The 23,334-nt window shown below is 64.9% G+C and overlaps 9 protein-coding genes and 1 non-coding gene across 10 annotated transcripts; 3 read left to right on the top strand and 7 right to left on the bottom strand.

Moving 5' to 3' along the window:
- On the bottom strand, positions 1–1,033 carry Q8F55_005176 (uncharacterized protein; the record flags this gene model as incomplete). The annotated part of the gene is made up of 3 exons (XM_069353668.1): positions 1–285; positions 321–390; positions 432–1,033. The coding sequence occupies 3 exons, from the start codon at positions 1,031–1,033 to the stop codon at positions 1–3; spliced, it is 957 nt and encodes a 318-aa protein (XP_069208310.1).
- Positions 1,034–2,359: 1,326 nt separating this feature from the next.
- Positions 2,360–4,130, top strand: PDA1 (alpha subunit of pyruvate dehydrogenase; the record flags this gene model as incomplete). The annotated part of the gene is made up of 7 exons (XM_069353667.1): positions 2,360–2,413; positions 2,528–2,623; positions 2,662–2,769; positions 2,961–3,174; positions 3,228–3,439; positions 3,490–3,966; positions 4,065–4,130. The coding sequence occupies 7 exons, from the start codon at positions 2,360–2,362 to the stop codon at positions 4,128–4,130; spliced, it is 1,227 nt and encodes a 408-aa protein (XP_069208309.1).
- A 577-nt stretch (positions 4,131–4,707) lies between these two features.
- Positions 4,708–5,874, bottom strand: Q8F55_005174 (uncharacterized protein; the record flags this gene model as incomplete). The annotated part of the gene is made up of 1 exon (XM_069353666.1): positions 4,708–5,874. One exon carries the CDS (start codon positions 5,872–5,874, stop codon positions 4,777–4,779), a length of 1,098 nt encoding a protein of 365 aa, XP_069208308.1. The 3' UTR covers positions 4,708–4,776.
- Positions 5,875–7,283: 1,409 nt separating this feature from the next.
- RBG1_2 (GTP-binding protein rbg1) lies at positions 7,284–9,577 on the bottom strand (the record flags this gene model as incomplete). The annotated part of the gene is made up of 10 exons (XM_069353665.1): positions 7,284–7,323; positions 7,424–7,793; positions 7,847–8,012; positions 8,055–8,098; positions 8,170–8,290; positions 8,357–9,122; positions 9,167–9,202; positions 9,251–9,350; positions 9,404–9,426; positions 9,471–9,577. 10 exons carry the CDS (start codon positions 9,575–9,577, stop codon positions 7,284–7,286), a joined length of 1,773 nt encoding a protein of 590 aa, XP_069208307.1.
- Positions 9,578–9,957: 380 nt separating this feature from the next.
- Q8F55_005172 (uncharacterized protein) lies at positions 9,958–13,198 on the top strand (the record flags this gene model as incomplete). Its single annotated transcript, XM_069353664.1, has 8 exons — positions 9,958–10,408; positions 10,455–11,284; positions 11,324–11,432; positions 11,470–11,621; positions 11,661–11,712; positions 11,749–11,984; positions 12,019–12,359; positions 12,394–13,198. The coding sequence occupies 8 exons, from the start codon at positions 9,958–9,960 to the stop codon at positions 13,196–13,198; spliced, it is 2,976 nt and encodes a 991-aa protein (XP_069208306.1).
- A 172-nt stretch (positions 13,199–13,370) lies between these two features.
- ubc15 (Ubiquitin-conjugating enzyme E2 15) lies at positions 13,371–14,519 on the bottom strand (the record flags this gene model as incomplete). Its single annotated transcript, XM_069353663.1, has 8 exons — positions 13,371–13,429; positions 13,513–13,609; positions 13,648–13,725; positions 13,770–13,816; positions 13,915–13,972; positions 14,019–14,076; positions 14,259–14,343; positions 14,384–14,519. The coding sequence occupies 8 exons, from the start codon at positions 14,517–14,519 to the stop codon at positions 13,371–13,373; spliced, it is 618 nt and encodes a 205-aa protein (XP_069208305.1).
- Positions 14,520–14,894: 375 nt separating this feature from the next.
- Positions 14,895–14,966, top strand: Q8F55_005170. Its single transcript has one exon. It is a non-coding gene; the product is annotated as a tRNA-Asp (tRNA).
- A 209-nt stretch (positions 14,967–15,175) lies between these two features.
- Q8F55_005169 (uncharacterized protein) lies at positions 15,176–16,252 on the bottom strand (the record flags this gene model as incomplete). Its single annotated transcript, XM_069353662.1, has 4 exons — positions 15,176–15,454; positions 15,487–15,553; positions 15,590–16,137; positions 16,223–16,252. 4 exons carry the CDS (start codon positions 16,250–16,252, stop codon positions 15,176–15,178), a joined length of 924 nt encoding a protein of 307 aa, XP_069208304.1.
- A 389-nt stretch (positions 16,253–16,641) lies between these two features.
- Q8F55_005168 (uncharacterized protein) lies at positions 16,642–18,844 on the bottom strand (the record flags this gene model as incomplete). Its single annotated transcript, XM_069353661.1, has 7 exons — positions 16,642–16,880; positions 16,918–17,089; positions 17,125–17,252; positions 17,288–18,024; positions 18,062–18,228; positions 18,360–18,517; positions 18,556–18,844. 7 exons carry the CDS (start codon positions 18,842–18,844, stop codon positions 16,642–16,644), a joined length of 1,890 nt encoding a protein of 629 aa, XP_069208303.1.
- Positions 18,845–19,509: 665 nt separating this feature from the next.
- ADP1 (FAD-dependent urate hydroxylase) lies at positions 19,510–23,116 on the bottom strand (the record flags this gene model as incomplete). The annotated part of the gene is made up of 8 exons (XM_069353660.1): positions 19,510–19,640; positions 19,676–19,851; positions 19,889–20,260; positions 20,295–21,759; positions 21,797–22,576; positions 22,611–22,706; positions 22,759–22,927; positions 22,964–23,116. The coding sequence occupies 8 exons, from the start codon at positions 23,114–23,116 to the stop codon at positions 19,510–19,512; spliced, it is 3,342 nt and encodes a 1,113-aa protein (XP_069208302.1).
- Between the last annotated feature and the right edge of the window lie 218 nt (positions 23,117–23,334).

Here is a 23,334-nt window from a genome sequence, read left to right as displayed (position 1 = left end):
TCACGCCCACGGGTAACCGCCGGGGAACGCGCCCGGGAGCTGGCGCGCGCCGCCAAAGCCAGCACCCGGCATCATGCGCGCCGACGAGTGGCCCATCGACGCGAGGTAGGCCACAAAGTTGGCCTCGTTGCCGCTGTCAATGGCCGCCTGCGCCGCGATCGCGCGGTCGCGCAGGTTGGCCGCGTGCGTCGCGTAGTAGTCGTCCGCGTCCTTGACAAACTTGTTGAGCTCGGTGACAAACTGAGCGATGATGGCCACGGGCATCGGCGGGAGGAAGTACATGGCCTGCGGTCAGTGGCTGTCCCTGCCCAGTTACTCACCTTGGCCGCCTGGATCCCGCCGAGGCTGAGGCGCGCCTTGAGAACCTCGACGACAATCGCGCACGTGTCGCTGTGAATGTCAGCCATGCTTCCGGCCATCTTTGCACGTACGCGGCCGCGCACAGCTGCTTGACGGTAGCGTGCGCACGCGCGTCCGCCCACGGGGCCGACGCCGTCGTCATGCGCTCGATCAGCGAGCGGCACGCAGCCTCGCGGTCGTACCCGCGCGCCGCCCACCCCGCGAGCACGTCGGGTCCTGCAGTGGTGCTGGCGGTGCTGGGAGCGCTGGCCGAGGCCGAACGCTTGAGGGGCGGGAACGGGTCGAGCGGCTGGAAGGGCAGGTCGGTGTTGTGGTGGGCCTGCTGCTTCGCGGACTGACGGCGGGGCGGGAACGGGTCGAGCGGCGTGAATGGCAGGTCGTTGCCCGACTGCTGGCTCTGGGCGCGTGACGCAGCGCTCGGGGTCGGGTCAGCGAAGCGGACACCACGGGCGGACGCGGACGCCGGCTGCGCGAAGATTGGATGGCTGCGAGAGACCTCGGCGGTCGTCGCTGCTCCGCTGCTCTCGGCGGCCGCCGCAGGTGCCGCAGGCGGACCTTCGGTGCCGTAACCAGACGGAAGAGGGCGCGAGCCGCCGTAGAACGTCTCGTAGGGGTTGTGAAGGTAGTTCTTGGGCGGCGGCGCCGGCGGCGGCTTGGAGCAACACGAGCCCATGTGGTGGTGTGGGTGGGGGTGTGGGTGGTGGTGATGGAGGTGGTGGTGGTGAGGGCGATGGTTGGGCGTGAAGCCGTGAACCCCCGCGGCGGCAGCGATGAACGGGTCTTGGTAGAGAGGGTGGGTCGGGCGAGGAGCACTGCCGAAGGGCTGGCCGGGTCCAAGGTAGAAGGGGTGGAAGTGGTTGCTCATGGCCGGGGAGAGTGGGTGGAGAGCATTAAAGAGTTTGTCGTCAGCGGCGGCGGGTAGATAAGGTGCCGGGAGAGGTGCGAGGGGAGGCCGAGCTGGCTGTGAATGGTGGGGTGAGTGGGTGCGGCGAGGTGAGGTGAGGCGAGGCGCGAGGGAGTGAGAGTCGTTGTCAAGAAGCAGAAAAAAAACACGAGGCCGTGGCGACGACGCGATATGAGTGCGTTAGTAGCAAGCATCAGGCAGAAGTCGCGACGCGAGGACCCCATTCAGTCAGTTGCCGATTCGCCCTGGGCGCTCGAGCCGTCAGCATTCGCGCTGCCCTCCTTTGGCTTCTGCGTGCACGGCCAATGGTGAGAAGTGAGGTTTGTGCTGGGGTGAGCGGTGCGGTGCGAGCCATGTCAGAAGTGAGCAGTGAGCAGTGAGGGTGCGAGGGTGACAGTGAGAAGAGAAGAAGAGAAGTGCGAGGTGTCATGAATGGGTGGGTGGCGCGGGGAAGAAGACGAGGCGCGAGGAAGACACGCGACGAGGGGCAACGGTGCAGAGTGCAGAGAAGCCAGCCAGGCGGCGTCGGTGGCGAGGGGGTCTGTGCGTGGCGTGTCGCGTGTGGGTGAGTGTGCGAGTGTGCGCTGCTTGCAACGCGTTTCCGCGGCCAGGATGGATTTTTCTTGCGCGTCAGTGTGTGTGGTGTGTGTGGGAGGGTGCGTGTTGCTGTTCGATCAGTCGTCCTTGTCAGTGCCAATGGACGTGGTGAGCCACTTGCCCCACTCGTCACCCCCCCCCGCTCCCCCACCCACTCGGTATCCGACCCACTCAAATTCCGTCGTGACCCACCCACTGCCGCCGGGAGACGCGTCATTAAACGACGGGATAAAAAACGAATAATAATAATACCCCCACGTGATATGCCGCCTGCATCCCCACATCCTTTGTGCTAGCCGTCTCCGCCCGCCCGCCCGCCCGTCACTGGCCTTCCCCCCTCCGCCCTGGCAACTGCCGCGCGCGGTACTCCGTCTGCGGCATCCACATCGTTTCCTGGCGGGGGCTGCCCAGGACACACCTACCAGCAGTATTTGCGGCAACCCACAAACGAGCGACATCTCGCTCTCATCCATTCTCTAAAACATCTAGACAACAACCATGCTCACCGCCCTCCGTGCGCAGAGCCTCCGCGCGACCCGCGTCGCTGGTGCCGTGCGTACTTGTGCAGGCGGGCTGCTGCAAGGGCTGGGCTGGGCGGTGCGATGCCGCCTCCTGCCGCCTGGCCCGCCGATAGCTCGACCACGACGACGCTGACACCTCACGCAGCCCTCTGCACTCCGTGCCGCCTTTGCGCGCGGCCTGCAGACCGACGCCGACACGTCCCGCCCCGAGGGCACCGTCCCCGAGTCGGCGACCGAGAAGGTAAGGCTTGGGAAGACGGCCTGTGTGCTCACGCCCAGTTCAACGTCCGTCTCCACGATGAGTCGTTCCACTCGTACCGCTGCGAGCCTCCCTCGAACGAGATCGACACGAGCAAGGAGGAGCTCGTCAAGATGTACGACCAGATGGTGAGTGTTACGTCACGAGCGTGATCAAGGTGCAACTGCCGCAATCTTTGCGGGGTGTTGCGCGTCGAGATTCGCCGACACCATCGTGCTCGCAACTGCCGCCGGCTGTGCGACTATCGCTTGGATCGCAAGCGGCGGGCGCGGCGGGCGCGGGACACGGGACGCGTTGCGACAGCCGCTGACACGCCCAGACCACGATGCGCCGCATGGAGCAGGCTGCCGACGCCCTCTACAAGGCCAAGCTTATCCGCGGTTTCTGCCACCTCGCCATCGGCCAGGAGGCCGTCTCGGTCGGCATGGAGCACGCCATTGACGGCAACGACCGTGTCATTACCTCGTACCGTTGCCACACCTTTGCCGTCCTCCGTGGCGGTACCATCAAGGGTGTGCTTGCTGAGCTGATGGGTGAGTGGCGTTGCGGGCAACGACCGAACTTGGACCGAGCTGACCCACTCTAGGTCGCGAGGCCGGCATGTCGCACGGCAAGGGTGGCTCGATGCACATCTTCACCCCCTCGTTCTTCGGCGGTAACGGTATCGTCGGTGCCCAGGTTCCCGTTGGTGCTGGTGTCGCCTTTGCGCAGAAGTACCTCAAGAACCCCGCCGTCACCTTTGCCCTCTACGGTGACGGTGCCTCCAACCAGGGTCAGGTCTTTGAGGCCTACAACATGGTGCGTGGCGTGTTTACGGTGGTATGCAAGCTGGAGCTCACACCGCACAGGCCAAGCTCTGGAACATCCCCGCCGTCTTTGTCTGCGAGAACAACAAGTACGGCATGGGTACCTCGGCTGAGCGTTCGTCGATGAACACTCAGTACTTCACCCGTGGTGACCAGATTGCCGGTATCCAGGTCAACGGCATGGACATTCTTGCCGTCAAGAAGGCGTGCGAGTTTGCCAAGGACTGGACTGTTTCTGGCAAGGGCCCCTTGCTCATCGAGTTTGTCACGTACCGCTACGGTGGCCACTCGATGTCGGACCCCGGAACCACGTACCGTACCCGTGACGAGGTGCAGAAGGTTCGTTCGACCTCGGACCCCATTGCCGGCCTCAAGAAGAACATTCTCGAGTGGGGCGTCGCGACCGAGGAGGAGCTCAAGGCCATCGACAAGAAGGCCAAGGACGAGGTCAACACTGCTGTTGAGGAGGCCAAGCAGAGCCCCATGCCTGGTCTTCACGAGTTCTGGACCGACATTTACGTGAGTGTGATGCGAGAGCGAGCGAGCGCAGCGAGCTCGCGTGGGCAGCTGCGCTGCTCTGCCTCCACCCGCCCCGCGCACCCACTAACACCACCCAGTACAAGGGTACCGAGCCCCACAAGATGCGCGGCCGTACCAAGGACGAGTTCCACGTCTACAACTAAGAGAGTCGTCGGCGGCCGCCGAGTTATTTACGCATGATTGTTGGTATTGAGGTGATGTCACGTTTGCATCTAGAGCGGATGAGGGTGGGGGTGGGGCAGGTGGCAGTTGGTGGTCTTGGCACTGGTGATGGAACTGACATGATGGCACTGACATGATGGTATCTGCGCGCCACGAGTCTGCAGACGCCGCGCACATGCACGCAACCAAGACTCGTGAAGCAGCAGTCGCAGCCAGCTGCAGCCGTCGGATGCAACTTGTGCAGCTGACGCGCGGTCGGCGCCGCAGGCACGCGTGTTGGAGCCGGCTGTGGTGTGCCGGGTGGGGGAGGATGACGACGGTGGGTTGTGGGCTGTGGCCATGGACAAGCTCGGCAAGCTCTCGCAAACGTCAGTGGCTGGCGCGGGTGGACGCTGGGCCGCGCGCTGCGCCCCACCCCCAGGCCACTGCGTGCTGCTCGCGCTCGCCACTACACCCACGCCGCTCGCCACCACGCCGTCGCCACCACGACCTACATGTCGGGTGTATAATGTGTACAGGAAGTGGCCTACTGCTAACACTACACGTCTGAATTACTCTTGCGGCGTGCCCTCTCTCCGCCCCGCTGCTGTTGCTACTGTTGCTGCTCTGCTGTCCCTCCTCTCTCCGCTACCTCTCGTCAACGTCCATCTCGTCGTCGCCGTTGGCGGGGCTCGGCGCGCCGCTCGCGCTCGCCGACGCAGGCGCACTGAGCCCCTGCCACACGAACGGGCTGTCCGGGTCGCGCGGGTACACCGCCGTCGCCATGTGCGGTGCCGGCGCCGCGGGGGGCGGCCACACCTCGGGGTTGGCGCGGTGTGCCGCGGCCCCAGCGCGCTGGGTACGCAGCGCGCTCGTCGCGTGCCCGGGTACGGCGGGCGGGCTCATCGTCCCTGGCGTTCTGCGGCCCCCCGCGCCGGCGCCGCCGCGCCCCGCGCCGACGGGGCCGTGCGTGCCAGCGTAGGGCGGGGCATGCGTGCTGCTCGCCGAGTGCCAGGCGGGCGCGACGCGCAGCGCCGCGCGGTTCGCGCTCCGCCCGACCGCTGCCGCATTCAGCCCGTACCGCGGGTCGGTGAAGCCGCCTACCAGGCGGCGCGGGCGCGCGCCCGGAACGGGCGGCGGGCCGAGCGGCTCGCCCTCTGCGGGCGGGGTCTCGGGCGAGCGGTCGCGCGCTGAGCTAGTCGGGAAGGCGGGCGAGGCCGCGTGCCGCCCCGGACTGGGCGCGGCGCCGGGCGAGCCCCCGCGGCTGCGGTGTTCGCTTGCGCTGCTCTGGCTGCGGCTCATCGCGCCGCGGTATGGCCCGGAGCTCGGGTCGAGCGCGGCGAGAGGAGGGGGGAGGGCGAGGCCGTCGCGCACTTCCATGGCGCCGAAGGGCGCCATGCGGCCCGTCGGGCTGCCGGGGCGCGACTTGCGCTTCTCCCACATGTCGCGTGCTTCCGCGACGAACACGGGCTCGGGCCAGCCGGCCAGCGCGACCATGTACGGCGGGTGCGGCGACGTCGAGAGGCCGTTTGGTGAGGTTCCTGTCGAGGGGGAGGAGGAGACGGACGCCGCGGCCGCCGCGACGGCCGCGAGCGAGGCGTGTGCCGCCGCCCGCTGGGGGGACGAGGCGGCCGACGACGAGCTCGGCCCGCCGGACCCGGGTATTGGGCGCGAGGCGGCGGGGTGCGCGTGCGGCGGCGCGCCGTGCGGGAACGCGCTGCGCCGTGGTGATGTTATGGGCGGCATGGGGGGTGGGGGGAAGGCGGAGTGGGCTCGGAGGAGCCAAAGGGGGCTAGGTGGAGTCGGGGGGCGTGGCGGTCGCCGTCGGTGTCGGTGTCGGTGCTCGTCTCGCCGTCGTCGTCGCCGCGCCGTGTAGCTAAAGGACAGTGGAGTGATGTGGTGAGTGGTCGAGCAGAGTTGAGTTGGCCAAAGACAGACTCGTTTGTCGCCCACTGTCCGGCTGGCTGGCGTCTGGCGGCTGGCGCGCAAGTGGTTGCCGGTCGGAGTGTTGGGGTTTGGACCGGCAACTGGTGGCGGCGAGCAGTGCGCTGCAGGTGAGTCGCGCGGCCGCGTTGGGTCGTTGCTTGGAAATTGAGGTGGGGGGGAGGACGGGCCCTGGGCAGGGTAGAGCAGGAGCAGTAGCGAGGGGGCCAGCAATCACAAGCAGGCAAAGACAGGCGGGTATGCGCTATGCGCTATGCGCTGGCCAGGGGTGGTGCTTGTAGGTGGTGCTGGTGCTCGCAGGTGGTGCTTGTGGTGGTGCAGCTCGGCGCCGCTGCCACCCTTTGGGGGAGTTATCAGTCGGGAACGAGGTTGCCGGCGCGCGGGCGTAAGGCCTCTGCCTACACCACGGTGACTGGCCGTGTTCTGTTCGTCCAGTCCCAGCCGCAGCCCGGCTCGCTCCCCCCGCCCGCCCGCGCCGCCCGCAGCACCCGCCCCACTGCCTATGCACAGTAGACATACATGCACGAGCGCGATGCGCGATGGACGGTGCTCGAGCTGCGGGTCGGCCGACAGATGACGGGGCACCGCGTAAACATCGCTGTCTGCCCAGCAGCCATGTGACGCGGCTATGTCGAATCTCCGACTCGCTGCGTGTTGGCTGTTGGCGCTGTTGGCTGCTCAGGAGCTGCAGCACGCAGCAGGGCACGACACGACACGCACGCACGACCACAAGCGACCACGGATCTAGAAGCGCCGGCGCGCAGGCCCGTTGGCCCACCAGCCGTTGCCTGTCGCAAAAGTCAGTTTGTTGGGGCAGGCTCGGCTATCGCCCCGTCCCTGCTATCCGGCAGGCACCCACCCACTCGCCGTCTCTGCCGCCGCCTCTGCCCGCCTCCTGGCCGCAGCCCACCGCGTCAACACCACTCGCCGCGCTCACGGAAATTTTGGAATGCATGGCATGCTCGCCGCGAGCACGCTCGCGCCCACCCACCGCGCCCAGCTGCTGCATTTCCAACTCTAGTGCATGAAACCTCTACGACGTCACCGCGTCACTCGTCACGGTGTCAGAGTCGGCACTCCGCCGACCACTGGGCACATGCCCACGCCCTCGCCCACCCCACCACACCACCTCCAAGCGAGCCTGGCTGCTGCGCACTATCCCGTCGGCATGCAACTCTCGTGGCCACGCCACATGGTGCCAAACGCCCCCGCTACTCGTCACGGCCCAGCACGGCTGCTCGCTCGGCTCGTCTGCCACCAGTGTCAGCTGCTTATCGACGCACTTCGCCCGTCACCCCTCGCCCACCAACTACAACACGGGCCTGTTCCTGCTCCACACAACCCAACTCACAGTGTGCGCTTACGCTCAACCGACAGTCGCTCTCGTCGGATACCCGCGACCACACTCAACGCCAGCGCAACGAGGCACGCCACAACGCTCACTCGGAACGCAGTGCTGTAGCACCCCCGCCCGAGCAGACACTCGTGCTTGCGGTCGGGTCCAGGTGGCGCCGCCAACAACCGTTCACTAATGTCTTGAACAAAAGCAGCGGCGTGGCCAACACCCACACTCGACGCCACCTCGGGTGTCGTTGGGGGCTCCGGCCCGCCCACGCGCCCTACAGTGTTCGAATCATAGACCCTTCCGAACACAACGTTGAACACGTTGCCGCCGATGGCTGGCCCGAGGTTCATCCACCCAAAGTTTTGGCTGAAATGGGCTGCAAAGGCGTCAGGATGGGAGAGGGTTGAGGCGCCACCACTTCCGACTCACCCATTCCAAACCACTCGAGCACGAGCATCGGCAAGACGTTGAAGAGCGAGCCGTATGACAGGCCCAGAGCAGCCGACACAAGCCACAGGCTCTTGACGTCAGTCGTGCGGAGCACCGCCAGCTGCGAGCCGAGGAACATGACTGCCACAATTGGGAGGAACCACACCTGACCGTGTTAGCTCGCCACAACAGAGTGCACACTCCTCACCCGCTTAACACCAAACCGAGCTTTGCACAAGTCGGACACGGCACCTGTGGCGTTTGTGTGAGCATTTGGCGTCATCATCATCTTCGGCATCGGGACGCCCGAAGAGCCAACCCACCGGCTACAATACGACCGGCACAGTTGAGTAGCGAGATTGTGGCAACCTGTTTAGCCTGCAGCGCAGCCACTGCACGGGCATCATATGACCAGCCATCGCGAGCTAGAGCCAGTGTGACCGCCTGTGAGGTGATGTCGCGCGAGTGTCAGCTCGGGACGCCCGCCAGAGTGACGTCATGTGTACCCACCCCGACATTGTTGATCCACTCGAGGCCCACACCACACAGCAGCGCGAGGACAGCAAACAGGATGTGAAAGTCGGTGCTACGCCACACCTGCAGTGGTGTGTAGCTGATTGCCGTCGGGGGCAGCGATGCGCTCGAGTCGAGGCGCGCTCTGGGAAGCAGGGGCTCGTTGGGCCTGCCGCGGCCCTCCTCGGGATCAAGATGCCCAGAATGCGACATCTCGAGGCTGCGGCGCACGGCACGTTCCGTAAAGTCGGGTGTGACGCCAAAGCCTTCTGAGAGGCTCACAGTCCGCGCGAGCGTGTTCTCGGCTTCTTCCGGGTCGAGCAGCTCTTCCTCCTCCTCCTCGTGGAATACCAGTGCCTCCTCGTAGTCGACGGGTGGATAAGGGCGGACGAGGATGCTCCCGATGATATCAGGCGTGGCGGTGCCAATGGCGAGGAGGAGGAGCAGGCCGCCCGCCTCACCGTGGAAAATGGCGTGGCCCAGCGTGCTGAAGAGGAAGGCGCTGAGGCCGAATCCAGCCAGCACGGCGCCGGTCGCCGAGGCGCGCGTGCGGTCGGGGAACGACCGCGCCGTCGCGTTGATACCGGCCGATAGGCCCGCCGAGCCAGCGACGCCCGTCAGGAACATGGACAGCGTGAGGAAGAAGAGCTGGAGGTGGGACGTCTCGCCCGTCACCTCGTCGCGGATGGGGAAGAAGCCGATGTAGAAGAGCCGCACGAACGAGTAGCCCAGGAGGTTGAGCACCGCGCCAAAGATGAGCGGGCTGGGGGGTCAGCACAGCCGTCGCACTCCACACGCGTCACGCACATCCTCGGCCCGCGCGCATCGACAACCTTGCCCCAGCTGCGGTGTCAGCTAGGCAACCGATGAGTTCTTTCAGCTGCCACCTACATCGGGCCAGTGAGGTACACGCCTAGGTTTCCGCCCAGCCCGACGAGGTTGGCCTGCGTCGACGTGATGCCGAGTTTGGACGTGAGCTGCGGCGCGTACCCTGTGACGCGGTCAGCTTGGCGTCGCGCTCTGTCCTGCGACGCCACCACACACCAGAATACACGTAGTTTGAGCCGCTTGCAATCGTCAGCGCCGCCCACAGCCCCGCTCCACAACGCACCTTGCGAGGCCGACAAACACGGCGGCCACAAAGCTCACGATGCGTGCCGCCCTGAGCGGGTCCGGCGCGCACTGCGGCCCGTCCTTGGGGACAGAGAATGTCGGCATGAGGGAGGGTAGAGTGGTTACTAAAGACAGGAAGCGGTCAAAACATGTCCTTGCGCGGCCGATGAAAGTTGCCGGTGGGTCGGCTCTAGATTCTATGTGAAGTTGTGTACGATGCAACGCCGACATTGTCACTGGGCCGTTGTCGTCGTCGTGATGCGACTTCCGTTGTGATGGCGTTACCGCGGCAACTCTCACGAAACGCGCAGCGCGCACGGCCATCGCCGAAGGCGGGCGGGCCGAGACTGGGCGGGGGTATTCTCCTCACCGCGACAGTCACGTGACTCGCCACGCGACTTGTCAACAACACAATCAACCTCTCGGCGCGTTTTGGAAGGACCACTTGCAACCCTCAGCCTTCAACTGCAACAGCAAACGGCACCATGCCGCTGCCTACGCGCGACATACCTCTCCGGGAACTCGGAAGGGGCGCGACTTTGACGGAAGGACGGCTACGCGGTAGGCTCGTCTACACGGCCAACACGCTCGACCGCGACAAGCGTGGACCGTGTGTCCAGTTCTCCATTGGGACCAGGCTCGACGCCAGTTCAGATTATGTCGCGTCGTCGACTGGCCAGAATAACCTCGAGTTCACAATCGCGCTCCTGTTGTTTGGGGACCGGTTTGCCGATGACGCTGCCACGAGGAAACAGATGGAGGCCGACCTCGCCGTCCTTCGGGAAACCTTGCAGAGCCCCGAGCGGACGATCACGGTCGACTGCACCGGCGGCAAGGTCACATTTCACCAGCGGTCGAATGGGATGAACCGCATAGCTATTGAGGCCTGGGGCCCTAGGACCCTCCTGGTGAAGGACACGGAGAGGGTTTTCCTGCGTAAGTTGTCTTCCCTGTCTGCCTTCAGCTTTCTGACGAGTGTCAGAGCTACCAAGCCCTCCACCAAAACCCAACGCGTGGTTCCATTCTCCATCACCCGACAACGGCGCGGCATCTCGACCCCTCGCTCGCACCAACTCGAAGGAAATGCGACCCTTGACAGAGCTCGAGTGGCCTCCCCTCGAGGCTTTCGCCCCGCCCCGGCAGCCGCAACCCTCTCATGGGCCTGCAGCGCGCGTGGCGACCAGTTCGAAGGCGAAGGCCGTTGGACCCGGAGCATTCCGTCCTTTTCCCCAGCCCCACGGTGGAGCTGTAACCATGTCCTCAAGCCGCCTGAGTCGCAATTGGACGGCTGATACCGACCCCCCATCCACGCCTGACCCGATACAGTCGGCCCCGAGCAGCAGCATTGAAGTGTTACCCGCTGCGAAAGCCCCGGCCGCCGCGTTCGACAGGAGGGAACAGCTGCGATTTGCAAGGGCAGAGGAGGAGCGACAGGAGCGTGAACGCGCGCTACAGGAAGTGCAAGCCCGGATGGCGGAGGAGGCCGAGCCTTCGAGGAAGCGCAAGGCGGACGCGCAGGATTTGGACTGGGAGCAAGAAATCGCGCTGGCCGAAATGGAGGAGAGCGGCCAATTCGAGGAGCCGGCGGTGCCTCCCACTCCGCCGCCTCTACCTGCTGAGCAGCCCGCTAAGCGTCCTCGACAGGAGCTCGACGACGCCCAAGCCCGAAAGAAGCGCCTCGAGGCGCAGGTGCGGGCTGATGCAGAGGCGAAGGCCCGGAAGGCTGCCGAGGAGCGCCTGGCAGTGCAGCACGAGGCTACGCGGGCAGCAGAGGCGCAGGTTCAGGTCCTCGAGTCTGCACTCAACACTGGGGTGAGCTAGCCACCTCGTGAAGTGTAGCTGACGATTCAGACGATCGTCTACACGCCAATCGACCGGCTGGTCAACGGAACGCATGCCAACGTAATGGGCATCGTCGTGGAGTCCAAGGAGCCGAAGGATCCTCGAACTGGCCAGGGCAGTGAGTCTGACAATGAGAACAAGCCCTAATTCTTCAGGTGATTGGCATCAAACAATCGTGATCACTGACCCGTCGTTGCACACGCCTGGCCGGGAGCGGGAAGACTTTGCAATCACCCTCTTTCGAAAGAGCAGGCATGAACTGGGCGGCTTTGAGCTTGGCACACCCGTTCTCTTCAGGCAGTTGAAGGTCAGTAGCTCGCTCACGCGCGGTGCTAACACTGTGCAGATAAGCGTGTACAAAGACAAGTTAAAGGGCACCCTCTTCCCTGGTGCAGCGGGTACGTCTGGCTGGGCCGTTCTTCGTTCGCCTACAGGCCCTGTGGCCGGAAGAGGTCAGATGCTCGACCCTCCCCTATGCCCGATCGAAGGCGAGCGCCTCAACCTGCTTGCCGAGTGGTGGCGCAAGTTGGACGGGGGTGCGGCGGCGAGCCGTCCTTCACACGCATCTCCTGCCCTGCAAAACACTGAAGGCGCGACCGACCCGAATGGCCGGCAGATCCTTCTGCTGGAACAGGTGCAGCCTCGGAAGTTCTTCGCCATGCAGGTCAAGGTGTGTGCCCGACCTGACAGGCGCTGACAGTCAGCTACTCTTTGTCGTTCCCAACAACTTCCACAAGCGCTGGGAGCTGTATGTGACGGACGGGACCGTCAGCCCGATGGAGACGCGCAACTTCCACAATGTAGATGCCAAGATCCCTCCCCGCGCCGTCATCTGCCTCACAGTCTTCGACACGACCGACGAACGGGCCAGCCTCTTCGAGCCGGGCAAGTACTTCCACTTCAAAAACCTGCGCAGCAAAGACCGTGCAGGCCTCGAACTCAACTGGTCGGACAAGCTCACCGAGAAGCAGGTGGTCGACGGCTGGCGCCCGCAGAACGTCATCGTCCTGCCGAAGGAGAACGAGGCGGCACAGGCGATTGAAGGGTAGGTTCGTCGTTCTTCACCGCTGACCTCCCAGCCGGATCAAGGCGCTGCAGCAGCAGCAGAGGGGCGAGCTGCCGCCTCCTCCGCGGCGAGAGGCATCTCGGCCGCCGGCGCCTGCTGCCCCCGCTTCGTTCCCCATGGTCGTGCCGGTCGAGCTGCCCGCTCCTCCTCCGTTTGTCCCCGATCTCCCGCCACTTGCTCCACCTGCCACGACAGGCGCGCTAGTCGCGACCCCCAATCTCCCCCAGCCGGTGCCAGGCGCACTCGAGCCAGTGACGATCCACGTCGGCACGACGCACACGAGCGAGATCGACCACCCACTGACGTCGCTCACCGCGGCGTTCGCGAACCGCACCGTGCCGAACCGGTACCGCGTGCGCGCGCGCGTCGTCGACGTCCGGCCGTGCGGCGTCCCGACGTTCGAGCAGGACCTGGCAGTCTTCTACTGCCGCAAGTGCCGCCATCCGTTCAAGTTCGACCACTGCATGTCGTGCGGCGACACGCAGCACGCGCACGCCACGTGCCGGTGGGAGATGGTGCTCTGGCTCGAGGACCCCGAGAACCCGGGCCAGACGTGGCCCGCCGTCCTGTCCGACGGCGAGGCCGAGATCATGCTGCCCGCCCTCCCGACGGTGCATGGCGGCGTCAACGAGATCCAGCGGACACGCACCCGCATCAAGGAGCTCACGACGCGCGCCTACGACGTGCTCATGGGCGCCAAGATGTCGGGCGTCCGCCCGCAGTACATCATCGACATGACGCTGCAGAGCCACGTTGCGACGTGCAACAAGCTGCAGGTGCTCGTCTACTCGGTGTTTGGGATGAGGGCGGCGGCATAGTCTTGTTGTAAACTACCTGTTGTAATGTACTTGTCGCACTTGTCGCGACTGATTAGGCATAGGTGGTTGGGGCCCGCGACTGATTAGGCATAGGCTGCTGGGGCCCATGCATGCAGTATCTGCCATGTAAACGACCTAATATGACACGAACGAATGAACAGAGAGGGCAAAATCAGTCGTAAGCCTCCTCGGCGGAGCGTCTCGCGAGACGCTTGACCTTCTTCTTGTACGCTGAGGCGAGGTCAGTGTGGCTCAGGTACGGGGCGTGCGAGCGTGCGCGCACGCTTGGCGGGCCTGCACGTCACTCCACTCACACTCATAGTTCTCGCGAACCTCCTTCGCGGCGTCGACGTTGGCGGGCGAGTTGAGGTCGGGCACGTCAGCGGAGAGGAGCGAGATGACCGACATGAGCTGGGTGTGAGTTGCCGAACAGAAGGCGTACAACTCACCACACTCTCGACCGTGTGCACGGGAAGCCACCGCTCGCCGGCGTCCTCGTAACCCCACTCGTCCTCTCCGGGCGCGTGCTGCTCGCGTCAGCTCTGCTGCCAGACGACAGCGCGCCACTCACCAGGATGGAGACACAGACCTCGCCCTTCTTGTTGCCGTTGTTGTACACTGCGCGTGTTAGCCTGGATCGGGGTACCAGTGCACCAGCTCCTAGCCTGGATCGGCGCACCAGCAGCAAGCTCGCGCACGCGACCGCGCCAACTCACCGTTCGGGTGCCACATCTCGCTGTCGAACACCATCTTTGGCGGGAGGATGGGGTACTCCTGGGACGCGTCAGCTTGGCTCATCAACGGCGGACTAGCTACGCACCGCGGGGAAGATGAGCCGCGCCTTGAGGATGGCGCCCTCGTAGAGCGTGTCGGCCGGGCTGTGGGGGTGAGGGTTGGTCGTGGAGTGAGGGGAAGGCGAGGAAGAAGTGAGCACGCGAGCGGGTGGCGGCAGCGCGGGGTAGATCGGCCAGTGAGCACAGGCACAGATGGTAGGGACGACACGGCGACACAGCGACACAGCGTCAGCTCGTCTTCTCCGCGCGCATGCCGCACCACGCACCCCATGATGACGATCTGCCACTCGAGGATGTTGTCGTCGTCGACCAGGCCGGCCGAGAACCCGTCGACGGGGTTCTTCTGCAGGTCTGCGGACGTCAGCTTGGCTCAGGAGCGATAGCGACGCACCACGCAGCTGCTTGCGGAGAAGCAGGCTGCTGTTCGCCGTCGCCGACAGCGGCGTGCCGGGCTTGCTCGAGCCGGGGCGGGAGGGGGGGTACGGCGGGGTCGCTGCGCCCGCGTTGGCGCGTGCGGCTGGTGGCATTGTGGGGGGGGGGGGGGCGGGTCGGCTGGGTGGAAGGTGGAAGAGAGAAAGGCGAGAGGTCGCAGTGATGAGGAGGAAGGTGGATAGCAAGAGTCAATATGCTGGGTTGCGCGTTTCGTCATGCACGACGGCGGTCGCACGCTCATCACTCTGGGCGAGGGTGCGGGTGGGTGACTCAGGCGCGCGTGGGAGCAGGCTGGCGGGCGGGCGGGCAGGCGTGGGTGGCGAGGGAGGACTGAATAAGCGCGCCACGCGAGATCGATTCGCGATTCGAGATTTCGTCGCGCGTCAGTGGCGGCGGCAGCGCCACTCACATGCTCGCACCTCGCTCGCACCCGACCTCTTACTCGCTCGCACCGGCCCCGGGACACACAGTTCTTGATCGTATAACGGTTAGTATGCTCGCTTGTCACGCGGGAGATCGGGGTTCGATTCCCCGTCAGGAAGAGCTTGGCGCGCAGCGCTTCTCGTTTTGCGTGTGCGTTGAGGAGCGCAGGTGCACCAGTTGGTCGCGAGTTCAGTGGACGGCAACCAACGACGCGTCGTCGCCGGGCTGATCGGCGGGCTGATCACTGCCCTGCCTTTTGCTGCCCCGGATCCGATCCGATCCCAGCGCCCGCATCAAGGACATGACATTGCATCCCAACCGCCGCTATCTACTCGCTCTCAGAGCCCGACGCCGCCACGAGCTTGCGCTTCTTGCTGGCCGACGACGACGCGCGGTACGTCGTCGCCTTCTTGGGCGAGCTGCTGCCCTCTTGCGCCTCGTCACCGTGCTCGTGCTCGTGCTCGTCGTCGCCGTGCTCATGGTCGCTGTGGTCGTGCTGCTCGTGGCCGTCCGCCTCTACGACCTTCTCCGCCGCCTCCTTCTTCACCGCCTTCTTCTTCTCGGCCTTGGCCTTGGCCTTCTTAACGACGAGGACGTTGACCGTGATCTGCCGTCAGTGATGCCAGCCCCCCCACCCACCTGCACGTCCACCTCGTCCTCGCCCACGAGCACGCTGCTCTTCTTGGTCCCGCTCCAGCCCATCTTGCTGCTTGTCAGCGCTGCCCCCCCCCCGCCCACTTACCCAGTCGTCATGAGCCGTGGCTCGGCAGATAGCTGCTCGTCGCCCACGGCCACGGCCAGCACCTTGGCCCTGGCGAGGAAGAGCGCCTCGGGCGCCGCCGCCGGTGATGGCGCCGACGAGCGCTTGGTCTCGGCCGCGGCGAGCGCCTTGGTCGCCTTCTTCTTCTCCTTCTCGGCCACCTTCTCCTTGTCGGCGGCCTTCTCCTTGTCGGCTGGCTCCTTCTCCTTCTTGGGCTTGGTCACCGTCACCTTGGGCACGGCGACCTTGGTCGCCTTGGGCTTGTCCTCCTTGTCGGCAGCGGCGACCTTGGGCTTGGGCTTGGCCTTGGGTTCCTTGGCCTCTTTGGCCTCCTTGGGCTCCTTCTCCTTGACCTCCTTCTCCTTGACCACCTTCGCCTTCACCTCCTTCTCCGCCTTGGGCTTGGCCGCGGCCGCCGCCTCGGCCTTCTTGCTCGCAGCAGCGGCGGTGCGCGCCGTGCCCTTGGGCGCCGTGGCCGCCGCCGACGCAGACGACACCTTCTTGGGCTTGTCCTCGGCCTTGGGCTTGACCTGCGCGGGGTCAGTGGCGAGGCCGCACATGCACGCGCGGGCGGCTGACCGTGACCGTCTCGGTGTCAGTCGTGTCTTGGCGTACCTTTGAGGTTGCGGCGGGTGTGCGTCCCATTGTGTGGATGTGGGTGGGTGTGGAGAGAAGAAGGGTGGGGGAGAAGGGGAAGGTTGATGGAGAAGGAGAAGGCGGGTCGAGTGTTTGTGTGTCGACGACGAGTAAGTGGGTGGGTGAGTGGATCGAGTGGATCGAGTGGATCTGTTTTTGTCTGGGTGCAAACAGCGCGGCGGCGGCGGCGGCGCGACGGGCGGTGGCGGGCGGGCGCACGCTCGAGCCATTGCAGCTTGCGTCGGGCGTTGCAGCGTGTCGCGCTCAGTGGCAGACGGTCCGTGCGTCGCGCGCCGCGTCCACCCTCCCCATCAAGCAAATCGTCATACATTGGATCTCGAGGACCGTGGCGGCGCCAGTCGGCAAGTCTATGACGGCGACGCCAGCGGCAGCACGTCCTAGTGAATCGCGGCTCCGCCACCGCCACTGCTCTTGCGGCCCTTTGGAAGGCCAAGCGAACACCCGACGGTGATCATGTACACAATCGCAGAGACGTACAGCGGCAAGCTGTGGTGGATTGCGAGCAGGAATCCAGCGAGCACGGGGGCAATGACACCCGTGAGGCGCGAGATGGCAGCGGCCGTGCCGCACGCCGTGCCGCGGATACTCGTGCTGAAGGTTTCTGGCGTCATGCCGTCTGGGCCTGTCAGTGGTGTTCGAGTTGGTCGACTCACACAACACGGCGTACATGGCCGTACCGGTCAGAGAGATGAACATTGAGCTGACCACCATGGCCGACTTGGCCGTGACGGGGATGAAGGCAAAGACCGAGATGCACGTGGCGAGGGTGCAGAGTGCCAGACTCTTGCGGCGGCCAATCTTTGTCTGGATCATCCACGCGCCAATCTGGTGTGAGCGCGGGCAGCAGCAGACCGACTCACCACCGAGCCGGGGCAGCCCGCGAGCGCGTACAACACGACGTCATTCAACGACCCCTTGATCTTGTCGGTGCCCTCCTTCTGCTTCATCTCAAGGACAGATGGGAGCCAGACGTTGAACATTGTGTATGCTGTTGGTCAGCTCGCGCCTCACGCCCAGACCCACCTAGTGACATGGCGCCCCAGATGATCCACATGAGTATGACGGTCCTGCGCCACTTTGGCGTAAACAGCCGGGCGACCTGGGCGATCCACTTGTGGAGCCACGCCCATCTGCCTTGGTGCTGCTGATGGTGGTGCTTTCTGTGGTGGCGATGGAGAGTGGGCGACGGGAGCTCGGCCGGTGGCGGGACGCTGTACAAGCTTTCGCCGGGCACGCCCTCGTAGTGGGGCGGGGTCTCGATGAAGCCGTCCTCGTCACGGTGGCCGTTGATGAGCGAGTGCTGCTCCTCGGGGTCGTGGGACGCGCCGTTGGTCTCGATCATGGCCGAGTCCATGGCCGTCTGCTGCTCGGTCTGGCGGACGTCGTCGCGCTGAATCTCCATCGTGTGGTCGTTGAAGTTTGCGATTGCGCGGAGGACGACGACGGCTTCTTGTTCACGCCCGTTGGAGACGAGGAAGCGCGGCGACTCGTGCAGGCGGAACAGGACGACGCGGGCGAGGGCACAGAGGAGGTTGATACACCCCAGTCCCAGCAGCACATGGCGCCAGCCGTTGTTATCCCCGGCCTTGATATCACACCCCTCGTGCGCGATACAGCTGGCGCCCGGGAGGAGCGCGTACCCGATCAGCGAGGAGACGACGGCGCCAAAACTGAAGAAGAGGGAGAGAAGCGTGAGGAGGTACTGCTTCGAGTGGGGCAGGTTCTCGATGAAAAGGGTTCCGTCGGTAGGCATGGAGCCGCTGGCGTGTGAGTAGTGGTCTGTACGGCGCTGCTTACCCCACAGCCGTGCCCATGCAGAACATCCAGAAGCAGAGGACGCCAAAGCTCGGGCTGAAGCTGGCCGAGATGGTGAAGAGGGCGGTAAGGAGGAGGGTGGCGTTGAAGGGGAGCGCGCGGCCCGCGAGGTCGGATACTACGCCCCAGGCGACTGACCCGGCCATCATCTGTTCGTAGCGAGCGAGCGCAGCGAGCGAGCGGGCGAGAGGCGAAGACGCAGCGATTTGCGACGCAGCACAGAGTTAGAGGCACACACTGTCAGCACTAGCGCCGGAGCCAGCCCCACCCCACCACTCACCCCCGCCATCGTACTGGCGCTCAGCACGCCGACGAGCTTCTCGCTCAAGTCCCAGTGTATGCGTACGCGGGGCAGGATGACAGCGACGCACACGAGCGCCGCGTTGTCCGACATCCAGCCGCAGCCGCACAGCGCAAACAGTCTCCACTGGTACGGGCCTGGGCGTGGCGTCAGCGCCGTCATTCCCGATACTTACCAAAGCCGAGCTGCTCAAGCGTCTCCTCGAGCCCGCGCTCGCGCTCGTCTCCGAGCGCCTCGCGCACGGCGGCGTCGGCGGCCGAGTCGCCCGAGCTGCTGCTGCTGCTCTCGTCCGAGTCTCTGCGCGGAAGCACCGCGCGCGTGGGCGACGTCGCGCGCGAGCGCGTCAGCGAGCCGACCGACGCGTGGTGGTTGAGCGGGGGGCGCGCGGAGCTCGCGGCCGTGGCTGACTTGGGCCGGGGCGGAGGCGCGCCGGTCGGCGTCGTGGGCGTATCCCGCGGGAGCATGGTCGGCGAGGGGGTCGGCGCGGGGGGTCCCGCGGCGGGGCGGTGGTGTGGTGGTATGGTGGGGGGGGGGGGGGGGTGGGGTGGCGCGGGGTTGCTTGATGGCGATGCGATGGGTAGTGTCGATGGGCGATGTCGATGTGCGGTGCCGAGTGTGCGTGCTGAAGAGGCCGAGATGTCCACGACGACGGGGGCGATAAAGTAGCGTGGGCGTGCGACGCCTTGGTGGAGTGGGTGTGAGTGCGATGGGCGGTCAGATGCAAAATACAAGACTTGTGAGCAGTTGAGACTTTGCAACAATGCATGCATGCGATGGCAAGAACTTGGTGCTGCTGCGCGCGACACGACGACGGGCACGGCACGGCAACGGCACACGTCGGGCTCTACAAGCACAACTCTGACTTAGCCAAGCAACAGTTCCAGGGGTCACCGTCACCCACCCCCGCCAGCCAGGGCAGGGTCAAACGGCAACCTCGTCTATGGATACAGCCGCCGGGAACGGAAGCCGGCTCGGTTTCAGCCAGCCGCCACCCGCCAGCCGGCAGGCCGTGATAACAATGCATTCGACTGGCCCAACCAACTCTTACAGCCACCCACCCACCCAGCCCCCCACTCCAGTCTGGTACATTGCATGCAATGTCCTCGTATCTAGCACCTCAACGCAGCATCTAGCGCCGCTCCTTGACAAACACCTCGAGCACCACATACGACGCAGTGATGAAGACTCCAAACACGACAACCAGCAGCGTCGTGTCCGGGAACCAGAAGGCCTGTGCGTGGAAGCCGAACGACGACAGAACTGGGCGTTAGCACGAATCGCAAATATCGACTCACTCGTAGCACTCGGCACCTGGATGTCGAGCCCAAACTTGTGCTCAATCAGCTGCAGGTACCGCAGCTCGTTGACCAGCAGCGCCTCGTACGCCGCGTGGAAGAAGGACAGCGTCTGCATCCACTTGAGGCCGTGCGGGACACGATCATAGTTCATGAGCAGGCCGGCGAACAGGAGGCTGCGGGTTAGCAGGCTTCGTGCAGATCGTAACCCACTTGTACAGCATGACGAGGGAGCCGAGTAGGTTGGCAACGCCCGAGTCGGCGACCGCAACAGACAGGAAGAGCACGATCGCCGCGGCCGACAGGTTGAACAGCACGAGAATCAGGATAAACTTCCAGAAGCTCGCAACGTCCGGGTTCAGCCCAGCCAGGCCGTAGACAATCGAGCCGAGCACGAACGGCGGGATGACGCGCAGGGGGATAATGTCAAACAGCACCTTGGAGAGGAAGTAGGCCGCAGGCGAGTAGTACCCGTTGGCACGCTCGCGCATGAACAGCATACGCTCGCTAGCAAAGATGCCCAGGGACGACAGCGTCGAGAAGCCGAAGAGCGACAGGATGAAGAGGAACAGGCCCAGGCGGTTCCTGCGTGTGAGCGTTGTCTCTCGCCTGTACTCACTGGAAGCCGGGGATGTCATTCGTGACATGGTAGAAGAAGAAACCACAGAGCAGGGCCACGACAATCGCAACGAGGTAGTGCGTGCCCATGAGCAGGGGGTTGCGGTACAGGTTCTTGAATGCGCGGCCAGACAGCAGGACAAACTGCGTGCCGAACGACGCCTTCTTGTAGCCCTTGATGTGCAGCTCGGCGAACTCGTCCTCGACGTCTCGCTCCTCACCGTCAGGCGTCTCACCCGACTGGATGCGGGTGATCTCGGCCTCGACAATCTTGGTCGCGTCGCCCGCACGGTTGGCCACGACAAGCGCCGCCAGCGCCTCGGGGACTTGTGGGACGCCTGCCGCGTCGAGCGCGACGCCGGCAGTCGACCACCCGCTAGCTCCGGGGGCCGTCAGGCCAAGGATCCTAGCAGCCTTGTTCTGGATGGCCGTCGGCAGCGGCGTCGAGGTCCCAGTGTCAGGTGGCGAGCGAGTGCGACTGGCAAATCCAGCTTCAGCATCGCCCTCAACCTGGACTGCCGACGAGCCGGCGGCACCGTCAGTACCACCGTTGTTGCCGTTGCCGTTCCCTCGGCGGCTGTCGCCTGCGGCCTCAACTGTCACGTCAATGAGGTAGTCTGCAATGTTGTAGCCTGCAGGGCAGACGTAGCCGATACCCTCGAAATGCTCCTGGGCCTTGGCCGCCTCGCCCGAGTAGACCAGCTGGCCTCTGGCGAGCACGAGCAGGCGGTCAAACAGCGCAACAATGTTGGACTGGGGCTGGTGGATGGTGAAGATGACAGTACGGCGGTACTGCTTGGCGAGGGTCTTGAGGCTGTCGATAACGTTGTACGCGTTGTAGCTGTCGAGACCGGATGTCGGCTCGTCGAGGAAGAGGATCGAGGGGCCAGTGACAAGCTCGCACGCGATGGACACACGGCGCTTCTCGCCGCCCGAAATGGAGCGCTTGCCGCTCTCGCCAATCCGCGAGTCCTTGATACCCAGAATGCCCAGCTCGTTCATCGTCTCGAGGGTGCGGTAGACCTTGGCCTCGTAGCTCATGTCGCGGGGGAGGCGGAGGAGGGCTGAGTAGAGCACCGTCTCGTAGACTGTGAGCGTGGGGAGGAGCGTGTCCTCCTGGTCGACAAAGCCCGACACGCGTCTGAACACGGCGTTGTCAATCTGGCGGCCGTTCACGTACGTCACGCCCTCGACCTTTCCGCGCTTGGCCTTGCGCGCGAGGATGTCGAGGAGCGTCGACTTGCCTGCACCGGAAGCACCCATAATCGCGAGGATCTCACCAGGGCGCACAGTCCCAGTGACATGGGACAGCACCTGGCGCCCCTTGGGCAACGTGTAGGAGATGTTGGAGAAGTGAAGGGTGGCGGGGACGTGATCCGCCATCAGCTTGGCCGCCTCGTCCTCGGGAAGCTTGACGCCGGCGAACCCAGGGGGGTTGCGACGGGCACGGCCGAGGTACCACAGCACTGGGCGGGTCAGCTGTTTCCTGTAATTCAAACCCACGTAAACAAGCAGCGGCGAAGATGGCCAGCGCCAGCGCGGCACTCAACGCGACGAGGAACGAGTTGTCGGCCTGCGCGGGCGGCGAGTAGCCGGGCACTTGGCTGTAGTGGAGGCACTCTCCCGAGTCGCAGTCGAGGGTGATCGCCTTGTCGCCGAAGATGTCGTTGATGAGCTGGTTCATTGCCGGCTCCTCGAACGTGCACCCCTGACCCGCGACACAGTTGAACGAGCCGGGGCCCTTGACCTCCTCGCTGAGGAAGTCGTCGATGTTGACACTGCCGTTCTCTCCGCAGAGGAAGCGGCCGGGGATACACGCGCACTCAATCTTCTCGCAGTTGAAGTGCGTCTCGTTGGCGCCCGGCGTCTCCTCAGCGTACCACTGGCACTGCTCGAGCTTGCAGTAGAACGACTCGATGCGGTCCACCCAGAACTGGAAGCCACAGGTGCCCATCGACTCCTTGTCCTCGAGGGTCGACACGCCGCCAAAGCCACGTCCGAGGTCGCCAAAGTTGACAGCGGCGGACACGTTCGTCGCCGGCTCGGCGGCAATGCAGCTGAAGGTCACCTGCGGCTTCTTCTGGTCGGGGATGGTGTCGATAATCTTGCGGTTGGTGACATCGCACATCTGGAAGGAGCGGTCGACCGTCAGGCCCCCCTTGTAACAGACCATCTGCTGGGACGGGTCGTCGTCGTCGCCGTCGCCGTCGGCGGGCGCGGCGTCAAGCCCATCGATGGGGTTGCGGAGCTTGAAGCCCTTGCACGCCGAGTCGTCCTTGCACACTGCGGTCAGCTCCAGGGCCGCCGGCTTACCCACCATTGCAGTTGATGCCTCCCCACCCGTCGTTGCAGTCACACAGCTTGCCATCGGGCCGGGGGAAGCGCGCGTCGCCGTCCTTGAGGGATCCACACACTGGCGCGTCAGTCCATCTCCGCCCCATCGCGCTCCACACAGCTCCACTCACGCGGCGTCAGACAGTCCTGCCCGCCAAAGCCCGGAGGACAGCGGCACTGCCCGTCGTACTGGTTGCATTCGCCGAACTGGCCGCAGTTGAAGGCGGGGAGCAGACAGTTGAAGCAAGGCGGGCACTTGTCCTTGTCGGCGGGCGGGCGGCGTGGGGGGATGAGCTCGGACTTGTCGTCAGCGTCGCCGTCAGTCTCTCCACCCACCGAGACGTTGCTGAAGCCCGAGCCGGCGCCCCGGAGGTCGAGGAGCTCCTCGCTCGCGGTATGCCGCTTTGCGATGGCGCCGAAGCCCGCGCGTTCGGTGCTGGCGGCAGCGGCAGCCACCGCAGCTGCCGATAATAGCAGCGCAAGCCTCATGATATTGCCAGGCTGGTGGCGATGCAGTGGGGGATGGAGTCTAGAGTGAGTCTATGGATGAAGGTGGTACAAGGAAGGGTGGATGGTGCGATGGCGTTGTGGTCGTCGACTGCGGTGGTGGCCAACCGGATCTGGGAGGGTGGGGTGGGGCAGCAATGACGTCTGCGTGCTCGGCCCAATCACCAAGTGGGGCAGGCGGGGTGGGGTGGCACCTCTTC

This window comes from Vanrija albida (genome assembly GCF_041260175.1).
Source record: "Vanrija albida strain AlHP1 chromosome Unknown contig_4, whole genome shotgun sequence".
NCBI classification, from domain to species: Eukaryota; Fungi; Basidiomycota; class Tremellomycetes; order Trichosporonales; family Trichosporonaceae; genus Vanrija; species Vanrija albida.
This window is presented reverse-complemented; position numbering and strand designations above follow the sequence as displayed.